The sequence below is a fragment of the Rhizophagus irregularis genome, chromosome 21, assembly GCF_026210795.1.
Source record: "Rhizophagus irregularis chromosome 21, complete sequence".
NCBI lineage: Eukaryota > Fungi > Glomeromycota > Glomeromycetes > Glomerales > Glomeraceae > Rhizophagus > Rhizophagus irregularis.
The window spans coordinates 2,915,293-2,941,110 of record NC_089449.1 but is presented as its reverse complement, the minus strand read 5'-3'; the positions used below and the strand labels follow the sequence as shown (position 1 = coordinate 2,941,110).

General features: G+C 23.6%; 2 protein-coding genes across 2 annotated transcripts; both read left to right on the top strand.

The window, feature by feature from the left end:
- Positions 1-5,862: 5,862 nt before the first annotated feature.
- On the top strand, positions 5,863-6,364 carry OCT59_014047 (uncharacterized protein; the record flags this gene model as incomplete). Its single annotated transcript, XM_066141923.1, has 4 exons — positions 5,863-5,952; positions 6,062-6,074; positions 6,150-6,220; positions 6,317-6,364. 4 exons carry the CDS (start codon positions 5,863-5,865, stop codon positions 6,362-6,364), a joined length of 222 nt encoding a protein of 73 aa, XP_066002005.1.
- Positions 6,365-21,132: 14,768 nt separating this feature from the next.
- Positions 21,133-24,158, top strand: OCT59_014046 (uncharacterized protein). The gene is made up of 2 exons (XM_025313943.2): positions 21,133-21,816; positions 21,924-24,158. Exons 1-2 carry the CDS (start codon positions 21,388-21,390, stop codon positions 22,929-22,931), a joined length of 1,437 nt encoding a protein of 478 aa, XP_025186225.1. The 5' UTR covers positions 21,133-21,387; the 3' UTR covers positions 22,932-24,158.
- Positions 24,159-25,818: the final 1,660 nt, after the last annotated feature.

The following is a 25,818-nucleotide window of genomic DNA, read 5'->3' as shown; positions in this document are numbered from 1 at the left end:
ACTTGAGTTCTGATAAAATTCCAGCGCCTTTTGTTTAGAGTTCCGACGGATAATCACATTTTGACAGTTGTATGCTCATTTAAATATAAAAGAGCATTTTTTTAAGAATATCCTAATATCATAATACAGTATATAATTTAATAAATTTAAAACTTTCTTTTCAAAAATGAAAGTGAGGAGAAATTAGGAACGGATTAAAATATCATCTGACGGATGAAAATTTCAATCCGACTAAGATTTATTTTATGTTCAATTAATTAAATAATGCATAGTCTGATCACCTTACGTCGAATGCAGTTCCTAATGTATAAATTATGAAACATAAATGTCTCTTTCCAAAAAATAAATGAGAAGAGATTGATCATCCGTCGGAACTCTACTTTTGTTGCTTTAATAAATGCGGTCATTGTAACACTACTATAGATATCTAGAATTGCAAAAGATGTAATAAATAAATAAAAATCCTAAGCTCCGAAGTCAACTGATAATTAAAAATGATATTTTTTATGATTATTTTATGGATATTCAAAGTTTACTTATTTATATAATTCCTAATTCTTGAATATGCTTTAGAATCAATTTTCTTGTTTATGAATGTTAAGTAAAATGGAGTAGTTGATGCCTCTAGCATTGATAAATAGTTTGCTAATACCCGTATTGATTTTTTAAAAATTCTTTAGTATGAGTTAGCACATGATCTATTTATGCTAAAGACTTGATCTTACCACCATTTGATGCATCTTAATGAAATAAATCCAATAAGATATTAATTAATTATACTATATTAGATGATTATTTAAAGGAGTTATATCCTTCTCATAATGGTAAGCTAGCGCGTTATGGGAAAAGGAGAGGATTATGAAGTAGCCAGAAGCCCAGAACCAGTATGTTGTATGCTCCTATTAAAGAAGAAAAAAGTAAAAATCAAATTCTCATCCGCTGTAGATATAACAAGGATTGGCAGGTTTGTATTGTTGTTTTTATATGCAAATAAATATTAGGCTTGTTGGAACTTTCTTTTGCCAAAATATCGGGTGTATATGATAATTAGAAGAAAAAGTGATCCTACGAATGAAGTGATGAATGCGTGATAATAAAACCGGTTATAATACAGCATCAACTACATGCTTTGACTATGGTGGAAATGCGAAAATGTACAAGATTTTTAAAACTGAGGAGTTATTTTCTTAGCAAAAGAAAGTTCCTAAAATATAGATTGTGGTCTAGTAGAATTTGACTTCAATACTTACTATATTAAAATTCCGGGAAGACCATACATATCGTAACTGAAAGATAATGTTATTAATCAATTACAACAACGTAATTGATGGATGTCCGAAGGGAACGTTCTACCAATATAAGTCAACAATAATGCTTATTTACCATATCAATAGCTTCTTTATGTATGATTTTTTTGTATTATTAAGAGATTAAACTCAAGCGATAATCTATTGACAAAATTTGATGATTAATAAGAGAGTGTGTAATTGATTAAAAATATAAGGAATTAAAATAATAAAATCTGCTAAGAATTGAATTTTTATTTTTATTTTATTTATTTTTAAATCACACGTTAAATAAATAAAACTAGAATACGTATTTTTATAAATTAATTAAATCGCAGCTCTTAACAGATAATGATTTTATTTATAATATTTTCTTTTAATACAGGAAATTTTCAAAAAAAACAATCTCCGCAAAAATTACTTTACATAGCTTATTTCATACATGTCACTAATTTTTTATTTTTTTCTGTCGTAATTATACACGAATTAGATAATTATACAGTAATTGTTAATGAAATAAATTTCGAAATCCGAAATGCCAATTGCAATGTACTAATTAATTATGAGTTTATGAAAAAATTTTCAAATTAATGATCGAATAAGTTTCAAATATAGAATAAAAATAAAAGAAATTGAGCTCATCAAATTTTGTTTGTAATTTTTTTAAATCAATCATTGAATTTAAAAGTTAATAGTTTTAAAATGCGAGATTATTAAGGACTCGCTTTATATTAACATGTTAATAAAAAGAAGTAGAGGTTTGGACCAAATTTATTTCCAGATTTATAATATATCCGATTCTTTCAGTTTCTTCAGTTATCTGACGAAACGAACCATCTGGTTTTATTATATCCGGGTTTGCATTTATATTCAGATTTAAATCCAAATCGATGGAACCAGTAAATCTATCTGAAGGGTGAATGCCGGTTCCAATTTCTAAAAAGAAGAGCCATTGAAAAATGGGAAAATACACCAGGGGCATCACGTTTAGTCTCTGAGGCACCCATAGATTGCCCGGATTAACTTGGCAACTGTCTTATTCTTCTTAACATGGCAAACGTTATTTATTTAGATTTCTTCTCAAGAAACGTATTCTTCTACAGTAAGCAGTAACACTCTTTTTATTATTTTTATGTAAAAAGCATATTATTTTAAAGTGTTTTCTATTAAATTATTTTTTTTAATATAAATATATATATATGCGAAGACGGATTATATCTTTATACTTCCCAATTTTGATTTATTTTAAACATTGTTATTATATACATTTATCGTTTGTTTGGCCAGTAAAAACTTTCATTGAATGTTATACATGTTTACTAATTAACAAACATTTACGCGTAGAACACGCATAAATGCAATATATTGTGTAGGAAACGGATCAAGATGATGTCCAATAAATCTGCGCCGATTAATAGACAAAAGCAAATTTATTGTTTGTTGTTTAGATATGAATTATTGAGTATTTCTTTCCGTTCTTGGGGTGAGATAAAGATTTATTTAATGTGGTAAAGGATTATTCAAGTTTTACTCGAGTTTTTCTTAATTCGAGTTACGAATGCAAGTCCAATCTCTAAACTCTTATGAGGATACCTTCATAATTAGCATATATCGAAGGCAATGCACTTATTTAATATTTATAGTATAATTATCCCATACTTCTTTCAAGATTTGTGAATTATGATAAGTTGCCAAGTGTGCGCATTTTGCGCTCCATTTGATATCAGGGATACATTTATTATAAAGACATTAGAATAGAGATGAGGATCACATATTCGTTATTTTATTGATTCACATATATATAGTCGAAAGTTTAAGTCCAATGTGAGTGAAACTATTTTTCACTTACTAAATAAGCAGCGGACGTTTAAAGAGGGGGATTTCTTGAGCACTAACTCGCCTCTAACTTACAAAATGATTCAATATTCTTGAATATCAAGAATAGCAAAATGTCTTGATCATGTAAAAAATTTTATCCGAAATTTAATAGTTTCGATATACCGAATTTACGTAAAGTCGCGGCTATAACTTCTAACCAATTATAGTAAAAATGATTCGACGTATCGTATCACGTGCTCATAAACCAATAAAATCGAAGAACGTAATGCGGTAAATTTTATTTTGGCCGGAATTATAAAAATCTTAATTCTGGCTGAATTTATATTTTCAATTAAAAATATTTTATTTTCATTTTCATGACCTCTATGACTTAAACTAAGATGAAAAATTAAAATATAATGTATATAATGTATATTAGTTTTATTAGCATGAAAAAATTCTTAAAATTCAGTATAATATATCGCCATATTTTTAGTGAAACCGATAAATCCGGTTTATCGAATTTTCACTGTATAAATCACATGATTGTCGTATTTGCGATAATCTACTTAAAAATTTTAATTAAGAATTTGATTTGTTTCGACCTTTCTCATTCATAATGACGTTAAAAGAGTGCATATTTTGAAGTTACTTGAACCGTAACAGGAACTTTTTCTTTTGTTATTTTAATTGAAAGTGTTTATTAAATATTTATTTTATTTTGTTTTGTTTTTTATTTTTGTTCTTTTTATTTCTTTTTATTTCTTTTTTGTTTTTTTTGGACCTTACTCCTGTTTTATCCACGATAAATAAAGTTGAGTTCTTTCTTATTCATTTATACACACCATCGTTAAATTCTTACTTTAATTTTAATAAATATATTATTATTTAAAAAAGAATAATATTAACTTATATATTTGTTTATATTATTGTTATTTTAATAATTTTTTTTAAAAAAATCTTACTTTAGACGAATAATTTTGCGGGTTTAATCAAACTTGATTGATAGTTTAATGATTGTATTTAATGACTTCCATTTCAAAAAAAACGCTAACAACAAGCAAAATAGGTAAAATTCTACTTGATTTCATGCTACATTATCTATTGTTCATATTGACGTATTTAATTTCATATAAAACTAATAATTTTATTAATATAATAAATGTATATAAATTATAAGGAATACTCAACAACGTACGAAAGAGATTTGTGGACGAGTTGACGCAAAGGCAAACAACGTATGAAAGAGATTTGTAGACGAGTTGACGCAAAGACAACTAAACATTGACGTCATATCATAATAGCGATAAAATCAATTATTTACTGAAGTCAGACTAAAATACAAGTAAAATTAAAAAAAAAAATCATTTATCATCTCGAGAAAAAAAATCGGGAGGAAGATGAAGAAAATCAGAGGAAAAGAGAAGTTGCCGGCCCCCTTTGAGAAAGATCACATCATTAATAACGCGAAAAAGTCTTTCCGTATGGATATTTTGGACTTTGTAGAAATATTAAAAGAATCACCTTGATTTTGATGTAAATATTGCTACAAAAATAAAGGTGGAAATAATAAAGGCGTAGCGACTCGAGCATGACAGAATTCCGGTAGTCAATCTGATGATTTGATTTATTAAATTATAATGTTTGGCTGGAATTTATTGAAAAATCAGAATTATATTGATCAAGATTTTTCATTAATGAGAATATCTAAAAAAAGTTCGGCTGAATGAAGTGAGTCTACATAAGATAAATCACTATTTGGTGACAATTGAATTACTTTGGAATGGATTAACATTAGACCAGACGTACGAATTCCAAACGGAAGAGACACTCGGGCAGCATTAATCTGTGATATACCGGCTGTGTGGACATGTTTCGGCACTTTTCTAAATGTATTAGAAGTGATGGTAAGATTTTATTATTATTGTAATTCTATAATGAACGATACTTATCACATTTATCCTCAATGCTTATCAATAATAAATTTATTTTATTAAAATATATTATTAGATTTTTTAAAAAATTTCAATTTCAATCTGTTATATTAACGATAATTTGATGTTCCTTTTCATTAATGAATTTAATATGAATTTAATGTTAAATTTATGTTAAATTCAACTTCAAATACATCGAAAATTAGGTATGATGGAATTCAGAATTTGATGGAGCTTTTGGTTCTTTCTCTTCTTTTATGAAGAAGGGTTTTATGAAGAAGGATTTTGTGAAGAAGGGATAATAATTTCAAACCCAAACCCGTGACCCTTTAAATAATGATAACCCTTTTAAATAATGATAACCCTTTTAAATAATAACCCTTTTAAATAATAATAATAAAGTACTAGTTTAAAATTTACAAAAATAGGGTGGCTTTTAATTTAGAAACAAAATATTTAGATGGCGTTTCGAGAAATAATTTTTTTTAGTGGTTAGATCTATAAAAAAAATTTAGGACGAAACATCTGATTACAGCCGGTATAATATTTTGGTTTCACAAAAGCCTTTAGCCCTTTTTTAACTTTTCTAAATTGTCTTTCTCTTTTTGGTTAGGAAAAACAAACTTCCTTATGCAGCCCACACATTGACATATGTATTATCATTTATCATACCCTGATTTAGAATTAAAATTTCAGTTAATCCGTATATAATAAATTAATTTAATTGTAGGTATTAGATAATTCACTTATTATGTTAAAAAATGATCATAGCAATCTATTATGATACTAACGGTTGATGAACATATGGCATATTCATTAACCTCATGACCGTCAAATTAGTTGCGTTTGATCATGTTGCATGGATAAATAATGGTCCATATATTCCTTCATATATTCCTTCTTATGAGTCCAAGGTTGAAGTTCAATCACTTAGGAATTTGATGACATCATTAGGTTAAGCATTAGGTTAAGCATTAGGTTAATTGGGTAGCAGATTTTGAATATAATCATCAATGATTCAAGAACACGGTTGAAGGTGAGTGAAGTTCCCGAAATGATTTCTCTTAGATCAGATTCTAAATAGTATAGTTCCCAATATGATTTCTCTTAGATCAGGTTCTAAATCAGAATCCAAATTTAAATAGTCTCCCTTCCCATCAATGTTTTCAGTCGATCAACCAGGTAAGCGAAGCATTAAGGTTTAACCATATTCTATATACATATCTGCTAATCTGAATGTAAAAGAAATTTTGACGAGAAATTATTTTGATGGAAAAGGTCTCGTTGATAATCACGTATACTGCTGTGAAGACTGAGATTTTTTAAGAGTAGGGAAAAAGTTATTCGTAACTACGTGACTGGAATGTTGTGTAATATTTTTCGTATCATAGGATCATTTTAGTAACGATTCATGATTGTAGGGGTGTTACGCTTTAAATTATATCGGATTATTCGGATGTATATATTTAATTAAATTATAATCCAAATTATTTTAACAAAAATATTGATTTCTTTAATTCTTTATTTAAAAAAAAAAGAATATATGTAATGCACCTTTCAAAAATAAAAATATCCATTATCAATAATTTATTAGTATGCACAATCGTACATTTTTGACATTTTTCATTATAAAGAACATTTATTCTTTTTTTCTTCAAGAAAAAAATACATTGTGATATAATTTTGACATTTTGGCTTTTTACAATACAAGTTTCTTTGAATAATAAGTGTATTTCTTTTATTGTTCAACTTTAATAAATTGGTACAATCAAAAAATTTCTAATCTACTCTAACACAAGATAATGTACTTTATCAATCTATGCAAAGAAATCAAGAAAACTATACATTTTTGATTCATTCAATTTTACGAAACGGCCGTAATCATTAAATTTAGAAAAATGGCAGTCTATTATTTTACAAATAGCGTAAAATTCAATATTTCCTATTAATTATTACTTGATAAGGTAACAAATTCAAAGAAAAAAAAATAAATAATATTCTCACATTTGAGAGTTACTTTTGATTTTCTTTGAGGCTATGCTGATTGCATGCATAATATAGAAAATAAAAAATAAATTTTAGTAATTAATGCAAACAGCGGTTTTGATAGTAATACCATATTATGCATCTACATTATACGATGGTCAGGATAGTCAATTTTCCTAAATTGGAAATCCCTATTTACATGCGAAAAAACATTTTTTTGATTTTTTACTCGACCGCTTTTACGGGCTGATTTTTTTATTAAATTATTAAATGTGACGATTTGAGAATAATATTATGATTTGTGGCTTATATAACATTTTTTTACTTAAAAAATTAATAAAATTTGGAATTTGGAAAATTCTGAAACATTTAAAAAACTTATCCCGTTTAAACCATTTAGGCAGTACATAAAAAATGCCTAACACAAATGATGAATGAGCGAAGTCATGTGATTGAATAGTTGCATAATTATTCCATGGAATTTAATGTAGATCTCGGATAATAAAGCGATCCCTGTCATATCGGCTTAGCATTTGAAATGTGGCTTATACGCGAAGTAAGGTAATCTGGGATAACATGTTGCCGCCTAACATAAAAAATCCCTTTTTTATATTTTTTTTATTTATTTTCCTTTTTTGTGAGAATAATTTAAAGGAAAGAATCTAACGCGTGAAAAAGAACCCAATCTATTAAACAATAGTTTATCCGAATTACAAAAATCTTTTGGAAAACTTCGAAAATACATAAACAAGATTTTTTTCATTTTTTTTTTTTTGATACGCCCAAAAGCCGCCCAACGATAAGTAATGATTGTGCCAAGATAATTGTTTCTTTTAAAAAATTTGTGTTTGAAAACTTAGTAATTAAAAATTATTAATTGCATAAAATTTTTTCAGTAGAAGCTACTACAATATTCCCATATTCCATGGTCTTGACATGGAAATGATCGACAGAATTTTTTTTTATAAAGTATGGAAAAGAAACATGTTTTGTTGTTTAAGGTTTATTTGAACCTTATTTCAATTATAGTTATAAACATTGTTTCGCAAAAGTTTTGATAAAATCATTTATTTTTTATTATTGGTATTATGGCTTTTTTATTTAACATCAGAATTTAAAATGATCGACATAATACTTTTAAAAGGCGGTTAAAATTAATTAAACAAAATATGGAATACATACATGGTGATTATACGGAGGGTAATTGAATTCGGCGATTAAAAAAAATTTTTTGGTTCGATTTACATTCTTACTTAACTTTTTTCGTTTTCATTCATCTTTTGTAGAATAAGCTTTATTGGTATAAGAAATAAATCAATATTTTTTTTTTTTTTTTGCGCGTAGATAGAAGATTACATGCATTGATTGTGTAACTCGATTGCTTCAAGTTTATTTAATATTTTTATTTTTTATTTTTTATTTTTTTTATCTTGTTTTACATATTTCGTTAAATTATGTAATTAAAAATTGAATCTTTGATTCATATATTATTATGGTAACTTACTTTTAATATTAAAACAATGACTCAGGATCAATTCAGGATAAAAATGATCAAATCACCTTTTGTTATTTTGATTTAGTAATTACCTTATCTGATTTCATTATTTCATAAATTTTTTTTTTTAATGAATACATATCTGAAATCAACCTAAAAAATTATAGTTTAAACCTTTATGAGCCAAGAAAATAAAAAATGGTAACTTAATAAAACTTAATAAAAACCTCTCACCCCCTGCTTTTTTCCTTTGTCCCTTTTTTTTTTTTTACTTGATTTGATCCATTTGTTTATGATAAAAAATAACAAAGAAATGTATTACGGAGAGTTTCAAAGATTGAGTACAAAATTCTGTATAAACGAATTAAAAATATTTTTTCTTGTGAATTTTTCGGAAAATCAAAAATTCCTTTGACCAGTTTTAAGATTATCATACTGTATTTGCATTGTATTTAATATATTGCATGAATAAAGAAACAAATTTTGGGGGAGATTACGAGCGAATGATATGATCTGATTTTTATTTATTTATTATTATTCTTCTTTCTTTGATAATGATAATGAAAGAGGGGAAATGACCGCAGCATGGTTTTTTTATGTTTAAACATTTATTTATCCGACCAATGATAAGATAGTATGACAAAGAATCATTTGATAACGCGTACTTGTACCGGGTTTCTTTTTTTTTTTTAAAACTCTCATACTATCTCTATTACATGATTTTCATTATAATATTTACCAAAAATGTCGCGTCATTTGGAAAATCCTTAATATTCATAAGAATTTTAATTGAATTACTCCGATAAAAGTAACGGGTATCGGTTACGAATGTATTTAGAATAATCAATCATTTTAATGTATTATTCTAAATATAACATTTAATTTAAATATATATATATATATACATATACATATATATGTATTATTATTATTATTATTATATACTGTAATATATATATAAGTATATATATATATTCGTATCGAATTCCTTATTAGAGAGACTTATAAACTTAGCCAAGAAGAAAAAATTTTAATATGTACATATATGTGTTTCAATATCATACCATATTCAAAAAAATTTTTTCATAAATAAAAATAAAACTTGACCCAATAAGATATAAATATGGAATATACACTGTTAGAAAGATCTACATGTCTTGGCAGATCAAATGTGAATGAATTTCTATTAATTCTTATCAGTTAAATGATTGGATTAGAACGGATTAATTCCGATGCAATGTTATAATTTCAAATTTAAAAATTCATACATGATTCTTACATGTTTATCGAATCTTCTAAAAATCTACATAAAAAAAAAATTTCATTTAAATTTTTTAATGTAATCACATGAAATTTTTTTTTAAGGAAAAAAATAAATAAATTGTGATAAATCCAATAAAAATACTTTATAAACTTGTAAAAGGGATGTACGCGTTCACACATTCTCTGCAGTTGATCATATTGATCATATTGTATTGTCATAAATAAATAAATTTTATTGGAAATTCCATTATAGTCTTTATAGAAATAATATTTTTTTACTTGTTCAACGGGTAATTTATTAATTTATTCAACGATTCAATGGGTATTAATTTAAATTCATTAAAATTTAAGTTCGACACATTTTCACAAAGTACTCCTAAAAACAAAAATGTTTTATATTTATTTCATTTGATGTAATATGGAAAAAAAAATGCAATGTAACTTATTTAATTGTTACCTTTAAAGAACAAATAAATCACACCAATAATTGAACCATTTTTATATTAATAAAAAAAAATTTTTTTTTTTTTTTAGATTATTAGATTATTAGATTATTATGTATGTGATGTTCTCTTCTTGATACTTGCACAATTATTGATTTATTGATTCATGATCCAATCATGAAGTTGTAAATTTTGTTGCTGCATTTTATGAATTATCCATTTATGTCAATTAAATTTGTAAGATTATATGCTAGATAATTGACAGAAAAAGATCATTCTATATTTCTATTAAATAATAAATAAACAAATAAACCTGTTTTTTTTTTTTATAATTACATTTCAAAATCGATTTTAAAATCATTTTTTTAAAAACGTAAAAACGTTAAATAAAAAAAATTTTTTTTTTATAATGACGAATTAATAATATAACGGTGAATAGCGAGATTCCTTTGATTTTTTACGCGTTTTATTATACCCGACACGATTGGGCTACAACATAAATGATATCATAATAAGTATGTTATTTATAAATTAAGACAATGTGTGCAGGTACACAGGGTTCACAGATTATGCATGCATTCAATAATTACGACACAACACATTACCCATTGTTTAATTGGCCCATTTATTCAATAATGATTGGATAAAAGGTTTTTTCACGGCCCAAGGGTATTAAATGGTTGTACCGTAGGATTTACAAACATGGTTAAATCATTACATCAGCCATAATTAATGACTATTAAATTGTCTTTTAAAAAAAAATTGTGTTTGATTTATAACATTTGTAAGCAAAAAATAAATTATTTAATAATCAAAGAATTTTTTTTTTTTCTTTCTTTTGACAAGTTTGGCAAGAAATTTTTTTGGCAAGTTTATTTTTATTTGTTAGAATTTTTTTTTTTATATTGAATACTGAATATTTGAATACTGAATACTGAATACTGAATATTGAATACTGAATATTGAATATTGAATATTGAATATTTGAATATTTGAATATTTGAATCCTTTTTAAAAAAACTGCTCCGGATTCAAATTTTAATAAACCATATTAAGTCGAGGCTCTTAATAACGAATTAAGAATTACATAGATTTTTACCATTTTTCGTAAATTAATTTTTACACCGCCAATTTTATTATCTAAATTCGTTATTAATCTTCATAGTACTTGTTCATCGATTCCTATTTAATAAGGAGAAATTTTTTTTTTTTTTTTTTTTTAAAAAAAATATATTTCTTCTTTAGAACTTGTAAAATACCTGTAAAAAAAAAATAAAAAAAAAAATAAAGAGTATATAACTTCCTGATTGATCATTTGATAAGCCACATGTCCATTCATTATTATGTTCACTACTTTTTCTTTCCCCCCCAAAAAATTACTCCGTGAGTATTTGTAATACATTTTATGCTGCGGTCAATAACTGATGATGCAACCAATAACCTATATTTGTATAAATTAAAATTACAATTACCTCCTTTCGATCAAGTAATTGGGTAACACACCCCACACCCCTTAACTTCAAAAAAGTTGGAATCATTCATTGTATTGCTTTTCATTTTTTTTTTTTTTTTTTTTTTTCATTTGAAAATCAAAAAAAATCAAAAAATAAAAAGTAAATAATAACTTGTCACATCATTCAAATGATGCTATTATTGTTATTATTTGCATTTTTTTTTTATTCCTATTAGATTTTCGTTCTTTAAAATACTGTATTACATGTATATATGTATATGTATTCAATTAATGAAGATCGATTCCTTTTTTTATAGAGAAAAACTAACTTTAACCCAGCCCATGTAGATTTTTAGCCCCAGTAGCCTTATTAAATAAACTTTTTCCTTAGCCCAGAATAAAAAAAAAATATGAAAGGGGATCGAGGAAAAAAAGTTTTGTCAGCAAAAAAAAAAAGAGTAAATAAGTCAAACAAGGTAAAAAAAGAAATTCTTTTTTCTTTTTTTTTTATACAAATTTTTTTTTCACATATTTCACTTACTAAAATAATCGATTTTTTAACTAAATAGAGAGATTAACTAAACATAGATATATATATAAGAACACAAAAGGAGTCACCTTATATTATCTCAAGTTTGGGGATCTTTTTTTTTTTTTTTGAAAATGATGGATTTTAAAAAAATATTTTGGTAATGTGGCTTTTTTGGCGGTTTTATTTTATTTCCTTCAATGTAATCAAAGAAATTGATTATACGTTACGTTATATAGGAAAGACTAATAAGAAACAATTAAAAATTTCTCAATAAAGGGAAGAATAAGTGTTAATATTCAAAAGATCGATATGGATTAATCAATATTTGTATGTATATATGTATAATCGGTACACATAATTATAATCGATCCGTATAATACGTACGTATAAGTCGTATAAGTCGTATAATACGTATAATACGTATAATACGTATAGTCAATAATCGATTGATACGTATAGTCAATAATGTATACGAAATACTGTACGATTGATACGTATAGTCAATAATGTATAATTGATACGTATAATCGATTGATACGTATAGTCAATAATGTACGTATAATCGATACGTACAATCGTATAATCGATAATATATATTCGTATAATCGATAATATATATTCGTATAATCGATAATGTTCGTATAATCGATAATGTATAATCTATACGTATAATCGATTAATAACGTAATCTATACATAATACATGTTAGAAAAAACTTATAATCAAAGGTTAAGTAATTTTTAATTTATTGAAAAAAATTATACGATTGGATCGTGTAATATTAACATTTAATTTACTGCATACATATTATTCTTTAAATACAGGATAATTCGGTAGATTAATTCTTTAAAAGGATTTCAATTAATAAAAAAAAAATTTTCTTTTTAATTTAAAAAAAAAATCCAGGATTTAAAATTTTTCTTAATATGTGATATCAAATCATGTTTTTTTTTTTGGACACGCGAGAAAAAAAAAAGACTTATTTGTAAGGCTTATTGTATTTTATTCCATTTTAGGTTTAAATTTTTTAAAACTAATAAACTAATAAACAAAGAAAAATTAAAGATAGAAGATATTTAAAGAAAAATGATAATGTATTTAATAAATGTCTCACATTTCGGAGCTAGCATCCGCAAATAGTTGTATGATAAAATGAACATGTGCATCCGAAAAATGTAACAGAGATAAGAAATAATCAAAATTTCACTCGCTAAAAATTTAATAATAGAACATCGAAAGAATTTTTAATTCAAAAAAAAAATTAGGTCTCATGATTACTTATTTAATGCATGATCAGTCAAAAGAATGATTTTCTTGGATCCATAAAAATCCATAAATATATAAAAATAAAATAATAATAATAATAATAAATAACGCAAAAATAATTTTCCCATATCAAATTACACGTTTTTAATAAATAAAAATAAATAAGTGATAAATTATAAATTGTGTTCCGATTACACAACATCAAAATTTATTTATTTATAATTTGATGAATATTCTACAAATACAACACATACAACACATACATACATATATCATCACATATAATATTACTTCATAATAAATAAATAAATTTTTTTTTTTTCTTTGTTAAAATTTATTTATTTCATGTTTATTTATTTATTTTGAATTTATCATTTTATTTATTTAATTCATCAATTTTTTTTTTTTTTAAATAAACAAAAAAAAACTTCTGTGGAATTCCAAACAATTAATTTCATCTTCGTCAGGATTTTTCCATATTGAGAAAATATTATTATTTGATATCGTTCGTTCAAAAGGATCCAATCATGATTACTTGATATTCATTATAATAATAAGTAGAGTGGAAAATCTTTTCTTGGTTTTATCATCTGATGGGAATAATTTTGACAAATTGTACAAAATTCCATGTTTGCATATTAAGTCATGCCGTCATGCACACATTTTTAAATATTCTTCAACTTTTCTCGAAATGGAAACGTTCTTTTATTATCAAAATCTCAAACATGACAAATAATCTAAAACCTGATATTATTTATGAAACTATTCTTATCATATAATTATATCCCCCCTAGTTGATAAACAATTCCGCAGTAAATATACTGTGATACGTCAAACTACATAACATAATAGATGATAACAATAAAATCATAATCATATCAATAATCAATAACGCATGTATAAATATTATATTATATTATTGTGTGTTATGTGTGGGGGAAAGAAGATGAATGAATGTGTGAGAATAATAAAATTTGATGTTTTCTTATCTATCATCTTATCTTTTGTGTACTGATTTTTATACTTGTAATCATTGGTCATAAGGTATTATCTCATGAAGTACACGCACTACGGAGAATATAGGATAATTTCATCTCCGCAAATAATCTACATCAGAAAAAAAATGGTTCTCTGAGGTGCCTCTGAGTCACCTGAGAGATTATTTCCTTATTGGGTCTTTTTTTTTTTTAAACATATATTAGAGTAGTTTAGATAAGTAAATATGATGCATTTACCTTGCATCAATGTTTATTATATGAATATCATGTTATAAAATTTTTCTTTTTATTTGAAAAAAATTCGAAATTCTATTTATTCATTCATTCTATTATATCACATGAAGATCTTTTATAAAAATAACAAAATAAAGTAACTCCTTTTAAAATAATAAGAGGAAAAATATCAAAATATCAAAAAAAAAAAGATTCACAACTTTGTTATCTTATCTCATTTGCATATTGGGCATATTGCGATATTGCGTATCATTTTATCATTCATTATCTATTTAAATAATTTAAATAATTTAAATAATGTAAAACCTTGTTACTCCGAGTTCACTCCGATTACCAATTGTAGTTTATCGTCCATGTTTTACTTTTGATCTTCTTATTTTTTATGATAATTATTTTGACATTTTTTTTTTACAAATATTATATTATAATATATATATTATATAATGTATATTATATATATATATATATATATATTTTTTTTCCTACCAATTATAAGGGATCAAAGAATTAAAAATTTTTTTTTTATTTCAATATTTGTTTGTTGCGACATGTAAATGAATATGAATTAATTCATTTTAAAATTCCCCTTTTTAGGAGATCTCTAGAAAAAAAAATTCCGTAAATACGTAAATATGTAAATACGTAAATACTAAAAAACCGCCACATTGTCAAAATGGTCTTAGATGAAAGCCAGACATCATTTGATTTCAAATTTTATAAATGGATAGGGTACTGTGAACATTTTTTTTAAAATTGGAAGTTCATACAATATTCATAAAGTTTATATAATGTATTAGAAATAACCAATTAAAATATAAAAATTTTTTTTTGACACAATGTTTTAATTTCTCGAATTGTATAACAAACTCACCAAACGTTTGGTTCGAAAGGATTAAAAATTCCATTTTTTTTATTGTTAATAAAAAAATGTTGTGCTTCGCTGCTGATTATTATTAATTTTTTTTTTTCTTTCGGTTTTACGAAAAAAAAAAATTTGGTTTCAAAAAAAAATTTCAAATTCACATTTTTTTTTAAAGTATAATAAAAAATTGGAGTAACAAATGAATTAATTGTATTAATTGTATTAATTGTTTTTTTTATTAAAGTTTTTCCTTTTTTCAGTAATCATTCTTTCATTTCATTTTATTTTTATAAAAAAACTTTAATTTTGCCACGTTATTTACGTTATTTACACTAAATAAATTACGCCAAATGTTGATTCGTGAATAATTATTTGTTATTCGTTCACATTTATTTCCTTTTTTAAAAAAAATCGGCTTAAACGATGTAATCGTTTGTATTACATTACATTATTTTTTAACCAGCCGAAAAAAAAAAAACTTTGTTAAGAATTTTTTTGTCAATCATTACAAAAATTTACCTGTTAAAAAACTTGAAATTTTATATTTTTGGTTTAAATGTGATACCATGTAGGTAATAATTATTGGCAGAATTGCATTTTGGTACTATGATGAAATTTTCTTTTATATATTTGCTTCAAAACATTTTACCCGAAAAGAACAAAGAAAAATAAAAACTGAAACCAAAAATATCCAATTTTGTTAATTTTGTTTTTGCGAAGCCATTTCTACCTTTCTTGATGGAATTTTTCTTTATGAAATTCATCAAGATATTTATTTATTGTTTATTTTTATCTCAAAACATTTGCTAGATAATCATGAAAAACTCTTTTACTAATTATAAAAAAAAAAATATTTGTCAATTATTAAATGTATTTATATTTTTTTTCTAAAATTATTAAAAATAATATTTAATTATTAAATAATATTTATTATTAATAATAATATATTATGAAATAATATTTATTTATGTATTATTATAATGACAATGATAAAATAATTATTCCGAAAAAAAAAAAAATATTATTCAAGAAAAAAATTATTTTTATTTATTTTGATGTCATAAAATGTTGACTTGTCAAAGGAAAAAAAAAATTTTTTTTTTTTCTCTTTGTTTCAAAAAAAACTTGAATTTCTTGAAAATTTTCAGGTTTTTTTTTTTTCATATTATAATTTTTGCCTAAATTAAGAAATTTAATGTTTTACATATTATGAAAAAGAAAAAAAAAAGTAAAAAAAAATATATGTAATAAAAAGCCAACTGACTAAATTAAGACTCGGTTAATTTCTTGATAGAAAGTTTAAAATTGACAAAATAACGGAAAAATATTGGAGAAAAAAAAATAATAATTTCCTTATAATTATTCAGGTATATCCTTTGGTACCACGGTGATATTAAGTTAACGACGATAGGAAAACTATCTGATAAGATTTTTTTATCAAAAAAAAAAAATATTTTAAAATAAAATTGAATAAATGAATTTATAGTTTAGTTAAAAATATATTAATAAACTTGATAAACTTGATAAACTTGATAAACTTTGATAAACTTGTAAACTTGGTAAAACTTGGTTTAAATCATTTTATATCATTTAAATCATCTTTCCTTTTTAAGTTTGGCAATTTTTACTATTTTTATAAATTAAGGAAATAGAACATTCGATTTTTTATATTTATATAACAATTTTTTATATATTTTTTACATAATTTTATACCATATTTTTACAATTTTATCTTTTATATCTTTATTTGAAAAAGTCGCACATAAAACCACATAAAACTCTTTTTCAAGAATATCTCCTATTAAAATGTTATAAATGTTATAAATGTTATAAATGTTATAAATGTTATAAATGTTATTAATGTTATTAATGTTATTAATCATCAAAAATTATCATATTTCCTCAGGTATAAAGGTATTAATGGGTATTAAAAATTTAAAAAGGTAACCTATAAAAAAAGGCATCCTATAAAAAAATGTATCCTATAAAAAAATGTATAATGTATCCTAAAAAAAAAAAAAAAAAAATTATTATTATATAATGCTATCAGTTATTATATAAACTTATTATATAATCAGAAAATTAGTTCATCACAATGAAAAAGTAGTGTTATATGAAATAACTATGAGTGAGCAGTGTTATAGATTAATGATTACTAAATAAAGGATAGGTTAAGGGTAATTCTTAGGAAACACAAACGTTGTTTGTTATGTCTGACATTATTATTACGGAATATTTTACGTACATTTTTTTCGGGTAAATAAATGTAATTTTTAATCAAAATAATAATTAGGAGATCCAAAAGGTTATTTAATATTAATTTTTTAATTAATTTAACCAGTTTCCGAATTCAAATCTTTAGGATACCTTTTTAAATTTGGATAAATTGGGTTAGTATCCAAGTGATTTTTTACGTTTACATAAAATATATATATATATATATATTTTTTCTTTAAGATTTTCCTCATTGAAAAGATTTTTTTCTTCTGCGGTAAATCATTTTCATTGTATAAACCAATTAAAGTTTAAACCAATTCAAACTAACGATACTGAGTTTTTATTGAATTTTCACGGAAATGATTACAAAGCGTTACTCCGATGAAGTAGTCCATTGTATGTCTTTATTTAAGAGAATAAAAACAAATACTACGGAAAATTAGGAAATTGCACAGCAAAAGCGCAGTAGCCAATAGTGAAATAGTGATATTGTTTCAAAGTATGAAAGTACAATTTGGATCGACAAGAATAGTTAAAATTTCTAAAAATTGTTAAAAAAAATACAAACAATATTTAAATTTTTGAATATCCTGAAATGTTCCTGATGGTTCCTTAATGTTACAACAATTCTGAATGTTATTATAATACAAATATATAATAATGTTTAAAAAGTATTTTACAAAGAAAATAGTACAAATAGTACTTACTAGAATTTTCCTAGTTGTTGCCTATTGGCATTCAATGTTTAATTATACGATTGTTTTAACCAAAAATCGAAAAAGAATTGCGAAAAAAAGAATTAAAAATTTTGAAGCAGATTAGTAATCAATTTATTTTTTTTATGTAAAATGTAAAGTGTAGTAAAAAAAAAAAATTAAAAGCGCCAAAAAAAAAAAAATGCGCCCATGTTCTATACCTTAAAGTGTTATTTGACCGCCAAAATACTAAATATATCGGAAAATTTATGATACGGTAATTTTTATTATTATATATTTACATTTATATACATAAGTTCAAAAATGCTTAGATCTGATTGGTTCGTCATTGAAAATGGTAAATTTTTTGTGATATTTTAAATTTTATATGAAAAAAAAGAATTGAGGGAGATCATTTTCCGATAATTTCCCAATTTTCGCCTATTTACGCCATTCATAATCGAAAAAAATTCGTGAAAAAAAAATATTGGTAAAAAAAATTGGAAAAATCGAAAAATTTTTCTTTTTTCGAAAAAAAAAATTATTAATAATTTCGCGAAAACGTTACAAAACCGTTTAAATTTATATAAAAAATTTATATAAAAAAATTTTTTTTTTTACCTTTTCATTTCTTTTTTTCATTGTATTTTTTTTTTAATTTTTTTTTAATTTTTTTTCTTTCCTTTTCTTGATTTCTTGATATATTACGGAAAAAAAAAAAAATTAAAAATAAATTTTTTTTTTCTTGTATCTCAAATTGTTAATTCATTCATTTAAAATTGATTTCGAAAAAAAAAAAAGTAAAAAAAGTAAAACAACAATCAATAATCAATAAAATTTCATTAACCATTTGGAATATAAAAAAAATTATAAAACTCATTGGGATTGGGTCCAAATTTGGAAATTTTTTAAAAATAAGTTTGTATCTGTTATCTGTATCGTTGAATAAACTGTCTTCGTCATTGAAATCATAATAATTATTTTTTTGACTTTCCTAATTAGTAAAAATGGCTTAATTCCAAATTCAAATTACTAAAGTATTACTAAAATATTAAAATAATTACTAAATATTACTAAAAAGATTAAAAATATAAAAAAAAAAGAAAAATTTTCGGTTAAAAATATAAACATTCGGATAAAAAAAAAAATATTATTATCGCAAAAATGTCTCACCCAATTAATTTTAGTTATAAATTTTAAATCACAAAAAAAAAACCCACTAACCTACTAAGTCACTAACCCAATATTTCATATAACAATAATAACATTACCCAGATTACCCCAGAAGATTAAAAAAAGAATCAATGCGTAGTAAATATTGTAATTCGAAAAAGAAAACTCCATAATCCACAACATATTATACTTATTATACATATCACACCACAAACACATTTATATATATAAATTCGTATATAATATAACGAAAGCCGCTGTAATTGTTGTCATAATTATCACAATCATTTTCCTTTAAAAAATTTACACGACATCAACGACATCATTTTAACCTGAATTGAACTCCGTGGAAATTTCTTTTCTATAAAAAGTGTAAATATCGGTATTGGATCTCCGAAAGAGAATAACAAAATAGTTAACAATGACTGATAATTACTAAAAATTACGACAGTGATTACGATCCGTACTGCGGTCTTTTGAAATAAAATTGGTTCACAGGGGATTCCAAATTCCGTAATTTTAACTGGAATAAAATAAAGTATTTGTTAGCAATATTTAGTTACAATAAAACCGATAAATTCGGAAATATCAACAAAAAAAAAAAGGAAATAATATAATAATGCAGAACATGAAAATGAAATATTATCGTAAAACGGTTGAAATAAATGTATAAATGTATGATTATATATCCAATTAAAATAAATTTGTAATTAGTTGATTGTGATTATTCAGGAGTTTTTCATGCTTTTATGCTTTTTATTAAAATTAGGTCCAAAAAAAAAAAAGCATTGAGTTTCTTATTTCCAAAAAGAATTAACTTTAATCCGTTTTAAATGTGTTTAAAAAAAATTTATATTTATTAGTTTAATTTAAATTTTATCACAGTATTTGAATTTCTCGATTCATTTTTTACCATTGTTTTTTTTTGTTAACAAAAAAATAAATAATTAAAAAAAAAAAATTGCTTTTATGTTTTTTTATGTTTTTGTTCCCTTTAATTATAATTGATTTACAAAAAAAGCCGAAAAGCAATAAAAGCAAGAATAACATTTTTTTTTAAAAAAAAAAAATTAAATTAGATTTACTTTCAAATTTAAAAAAATAAAAAGTGGGTTAATAATGATTATAATAATCGTATAAAAAAAATAATAATAATAAAAAAAAAATATGAATTTTTTTACTTTTTATTATTTTGCATTATAAAGATGCCCAAATATATTCACTGATGTCATTCATGTTAACATTGTGTTGGGATTTTTTATTGTTATATATAAATATATATAATATAAAAAAAAAAAATTATAATATAATATAAAAGTGATGTGAAAATTTTTAATTTAAATATTTTATATATGTGATGATCTGATTTTTATAATAAAATAATATAAATTATATACAATTGATTACAATCGATTTTTTTTATATTGTTATTTTAAATTTTTTATAAAAAACGTAAAAAATTTTAGATTTTTTTTTTAAAAAATTTTTTCTACAGGAAAAAAAAAAATTTTTTTTTAATTTTTTGTTACTTTAAAAAAAAAAATTAATTAATTAATTAATTTTTAGATCATAATACACAATTCAAAATTCATTTCAAATATATTAATTGTATAAAAAAAAAAATTAATATATAATCAGTTAAAACCACTTTTCATATTATAAAAAAATCTATATAAATAGGGCTTTAAAACATCCCTCCCCTTTTTTATTTTTTTTTTTTAATAACCAGAAAATGTTTTATCAGCAACAACAATTTTTATCTCCTGAACAATTTCAACAAGAGGAGCAACAACGTAGAGAATTGGAACAACTTCTTAAACAACATCTTTTCCATCAATCACTTTTATTATCTACTCCTCCTCCTTCCCCAATGTCAGCAACTTTAGGTCATCCTAATCGTTCATGTGCAAGTTGTAAAAAGAGAAAGGTTAAATGCGATAGAAAAACTCCTTCTTGCACAGCTTGTCAAAAGTCAAAACATAGATGTCAATATACTAGTTATTCCCCTCCTGTATTTAACGAAGAACCTCAACAACATAATGAAGATGAAGAAATTAAAGCTATAAAACAAAAAATTGAAGAATTAGATAATGCTGCTAGATTAAGATGGGAACATTTCCAAAAAATGATGTCCGCTTGTCAACCTACTATTCCTTCCAAGGTACTTTCAACTTTTCTTTTTTTTTAATGACTTTTTAAAATATTTTAAAATTTTTTTTATTTTCATTTTCTTACCTTTTTTTTTTAATAATTTATTATTACTTTTAGGATGAATTCGCAAATCCTTCAGCTTCTTATTTTGTTGATGATGAAGATCCTATTTATAATTTGAATCTTAATAATCCTGTTATTCCTACTTCTACTGGATCACAATATTTACAACAAGGTTCTCCTCAATCATTACATTTATCTCCACAAAATCAACTTCAAGTTCCTGCACAACAACAACCTTCAGTTTCTTATATATTGCCATCACCACAATATCAACGTCCTCCAAATTCTGCTGCTACTTCACCTTTCGTTCAAACTCAAAATATTGTTATTCCTTCAACAAATTATTCTCCTTATATGAGTGGAACTATCGTTTTAAATTATAATTTAAATGCCATGAGACCTTTCTTAGGTAGAACTATTGCCCCACTCCTTCAATCTATGACAGGTGGTCAAGGTCCACAAGTTCCAACTACAGGTTTTAATGATGTTGGTCAATTACAAAATTGGTTAAGAGAAAAATTCTTAAGTCAAGATTGGACGGAAGAAATGGAATCTTTTAGTGTTATTGATCCAGAAGAAAGATTTGAATTAAGACCTATATTTGAAGAACCAAATCAACAACATTTTTCCGTAAGACAAAAATTCGAAGTCGTACTTCATCGTGTTGAATTCGCTTCCTCACCTTCAAGTGTACATGGTGGTGATTTCCAAAACTTTGATTATGATGATAAACATAGTATGGAAATGGAAAATCTTACAAATTATAGTGACGCTGGAAGTAATCGAAGCAGTATTGCAGATTTTGATCCAACAGATATTTTCTTAAATAAAATCTATGCTTTTGTAAGAAGATTTATAAGGAATCTTCCTTGGTTAAGAGAAAATTTCTTGGCAAACTGGAGAAGATCACCTATGGACACATTTAATGACGGTGTCTTTTCAGATGGAGTCTTTTCAGATGTAGTCGTTGAAGTACGAAAAATTTCTTCATATTCACCTTACCAAGATTTAAAACTCGTTCAGAACAATGAAGAATTAATTAAAGGGCGTTTATTCTTCTAAAAGAATTTTTCTTTACTGCGGTAACTGCGGGAATTAGTTATTTTTTTCACGCATATATATAAAAAAAAATTTTTAATATAATGTATATAATATATGTGTACGTACGCAGACTAATTAATAATAATATACTCACTTCTATTAATCCCGGTCCGAATGAAATATTTAATTAATTGGATATATATTTATAATACCTTTATTCTTATTCAACCTATTATTTATTATTGAAAAAAAAAAAATATATATATATATAAAATATATATTATCATCATATTACACGAAATATATTAGTTAATCGCCAATCCCGCAGTTGGCTCAAATGGAAGTGATATAGATTTAGCGGGTTTTCTTTTTCTTTTAAGAAACATTTTTATTTTTTTTTTAGAAGACAACAACATATAATATATTATTATCTTTCGGCATACATAATAGAATATTATCATCATCGATTTAATGTAAATAGCGAATATTTAAAATTAGCAAAAATTAGCAAAAATTAGCAAAATTAGCAAAATTAACAAAATTAGCGTATTTTTTTTTTTCAATCGGCATTATTCCATACTTTCGAAAAATACATATAAATTATTTTTTCTTTTCAATGTATATATAAATATTAAAACAATATTAAAAAAAAAAATTGGCATAAAAAAAAAAAGAAAGAAAGAAAGGAACGAAAAAAGTCGTAGATTTTTTTTTCTTACGGTTTTGTTTTCGTTTGGCGGAAAATAATTCGAAAGGTTTTTTAGATTATTTAAGATTATGGATGAATATATATAAGATTTTTTTTTTTTAAAGATAAGAATTTTTTTTATATAAATAAAATATGATTAATAAGAAAAAAAAATTTGAAAAAAAATTTGAAAAACAGTAAAAAATTTTAAAATTTTAATAAAATAATAAAATAAAAAAAAATAAAAAAAAATTTTATTTTTTTTTTAATAAAATGTAAATATAAAATTGTAAATATACAAAAAGTTTTGTTTTTATATAAATTTAATATTAATAATAATATATATATAATATATATTTTTATTTTACGACTTTTTTTTTCTTCTTCAAAAAAAAAGTGTTCAAGTTAAAAAGTGTTTTATTGTTTTCATAGTTCTTTGAAAGTTTTTTTTTTAATAATAATAATAAATAATAATAATAAAGAATAATAATAAAGAATAATAAAGAATAATAAAGAATAATAAAGATGAAAAAGTAAATAAAATGATAGGAATTTTTTTTTTCAACGGTAATTTTCAGAGTTTTTTACGAGTTTTTATATAAGACTTCAATCAATTTTTTTTTTTTTTGGTGTAGCCTTTCCAAGTTCTTTTTTTTGCATTTTTTACATTAAAAAAAATTTTTTTTTTTTTACCACGAGAAATCAAAAATCATAATCATAAGTTAGTAAAAATTATATTATTATTCATTTTTCTCGGCATTCGCCGAAAAATAAACTGAATGAAAAACAAACCAAAATGAATCTTGATATGTTTATATGAAAATGCGCGAACTTTTCAATTAAATCTTTTGATTATATAAATAAATATATAAATATAATAATTTATATTGATAAAATATTAAATTATAAATCATATTATTAATATTTTAATCTAATGTTTTCTTCTATCACTTATACAGGAAAGAACATCAATTTACACGAAAAAAAAAGAATTTTATATACATAAAAAAGTGGTTAGACATATGCAAGCCAAAAACCACGAAATTGGTAAAGTAATAGAATAATAGAATCACAAAACTCGAAACCTTAAAAAAAAATAAAATAAAATAAAATAAAAAATAAATAAAAAAAAATTTTTTTTTTTTTAAATTGCTTATATTAAAATAAATAATTATACGCATCAGTGAGATTAAACTAAACCTAATAAATTACGTGTCTATTTTAAAAAGTAGCGCGCTTTTTACAGAATTTTCCGAATTATGTGACACCATTTAAATATAATAAATAAAAAATTATTCTATTGAACTTTGTATTTTAACAATATTAGAATATATCAAGAGAACAAAAACAATCGATTTTTTCCCGAGTCAAAAACACAAAGTATCGCTCCTGTCATACCAATCGATCAATCTGTACTACAGATTCTTTTTTATATTGCATATCAATTTATCCTTTTCGCGTACTATTAAATGTTTTTATATGGTTTAGCATCCTTTTATTTCGGACTTTAAAGTTATCTACAACAATCAAATTTTTTGATCCTTTCAAATATCCTTGCATATCATTAAAATCACGTCAAAATTTTTTTTTTTACTATTTCATTATATTTCATTTAATCATTTTATTAATGACATTTTTTATTATAAAAAGTTTTCTTTATTAAATTTCTATTTTTAGTCCTTTTTTTTTATCCCTTTTTTTTTATTTATAATGAAAAAATAATGGTTAATGTACGATTATTTCGATCGAACGTCGTACATATTGTGTAACATTATATTGAGTTAAAGACTATTGAATTAATGTTTATGCTTTACCATTGTATTTTTTTTTTATTCTTAAAAAAAATTAATAAAAAAATTTTTTTTTTCCTTTTTTTCTTTTTTACCACTTTTACAAAACAATGCGAAAGATTTTATTAAAAGGGAGATGTCACGTGTAGATCCGCAGTTTCATGTAGTTGAAATTACAATGATTTTTATTGGTCAGAATTGTGATGTTAATTCTAAATATGGTTCCATAATAAAAATTATAACCATTCGTTAGTTGAAAACAACACCATATTTCTTTAAGTAAATATTTTGTTCATCTTACTTTCCTCAGAGAAAAAACAATTATTTTTAGTATTTATTTTTAGTATCGGTAATAATTTTAATCCGATGCAATTAAAAATCGGTTAATCGGTTAAATTGTTGTGCCATTGCATGAGCTGGTGACATAGTT

What these genes read in the sequence shown, in the direction of transcription:
- OCT59_014046 (XM_025313943.2), top strand. Translation starts at nt 21,388, where the DNA reads ATGTTTTATCAGCAACAACAATTTTTATCTCCTGAACAATTTCAACAA. An exon ending in AACCTACTATTCCTTCCAAG is followed by an intron (nt 21,817 to 21,923) that starts GTACTTTCAACT and finishes TATTACTTTTAG; the next exon opens with GATGAATTCGCAAATCCTTC.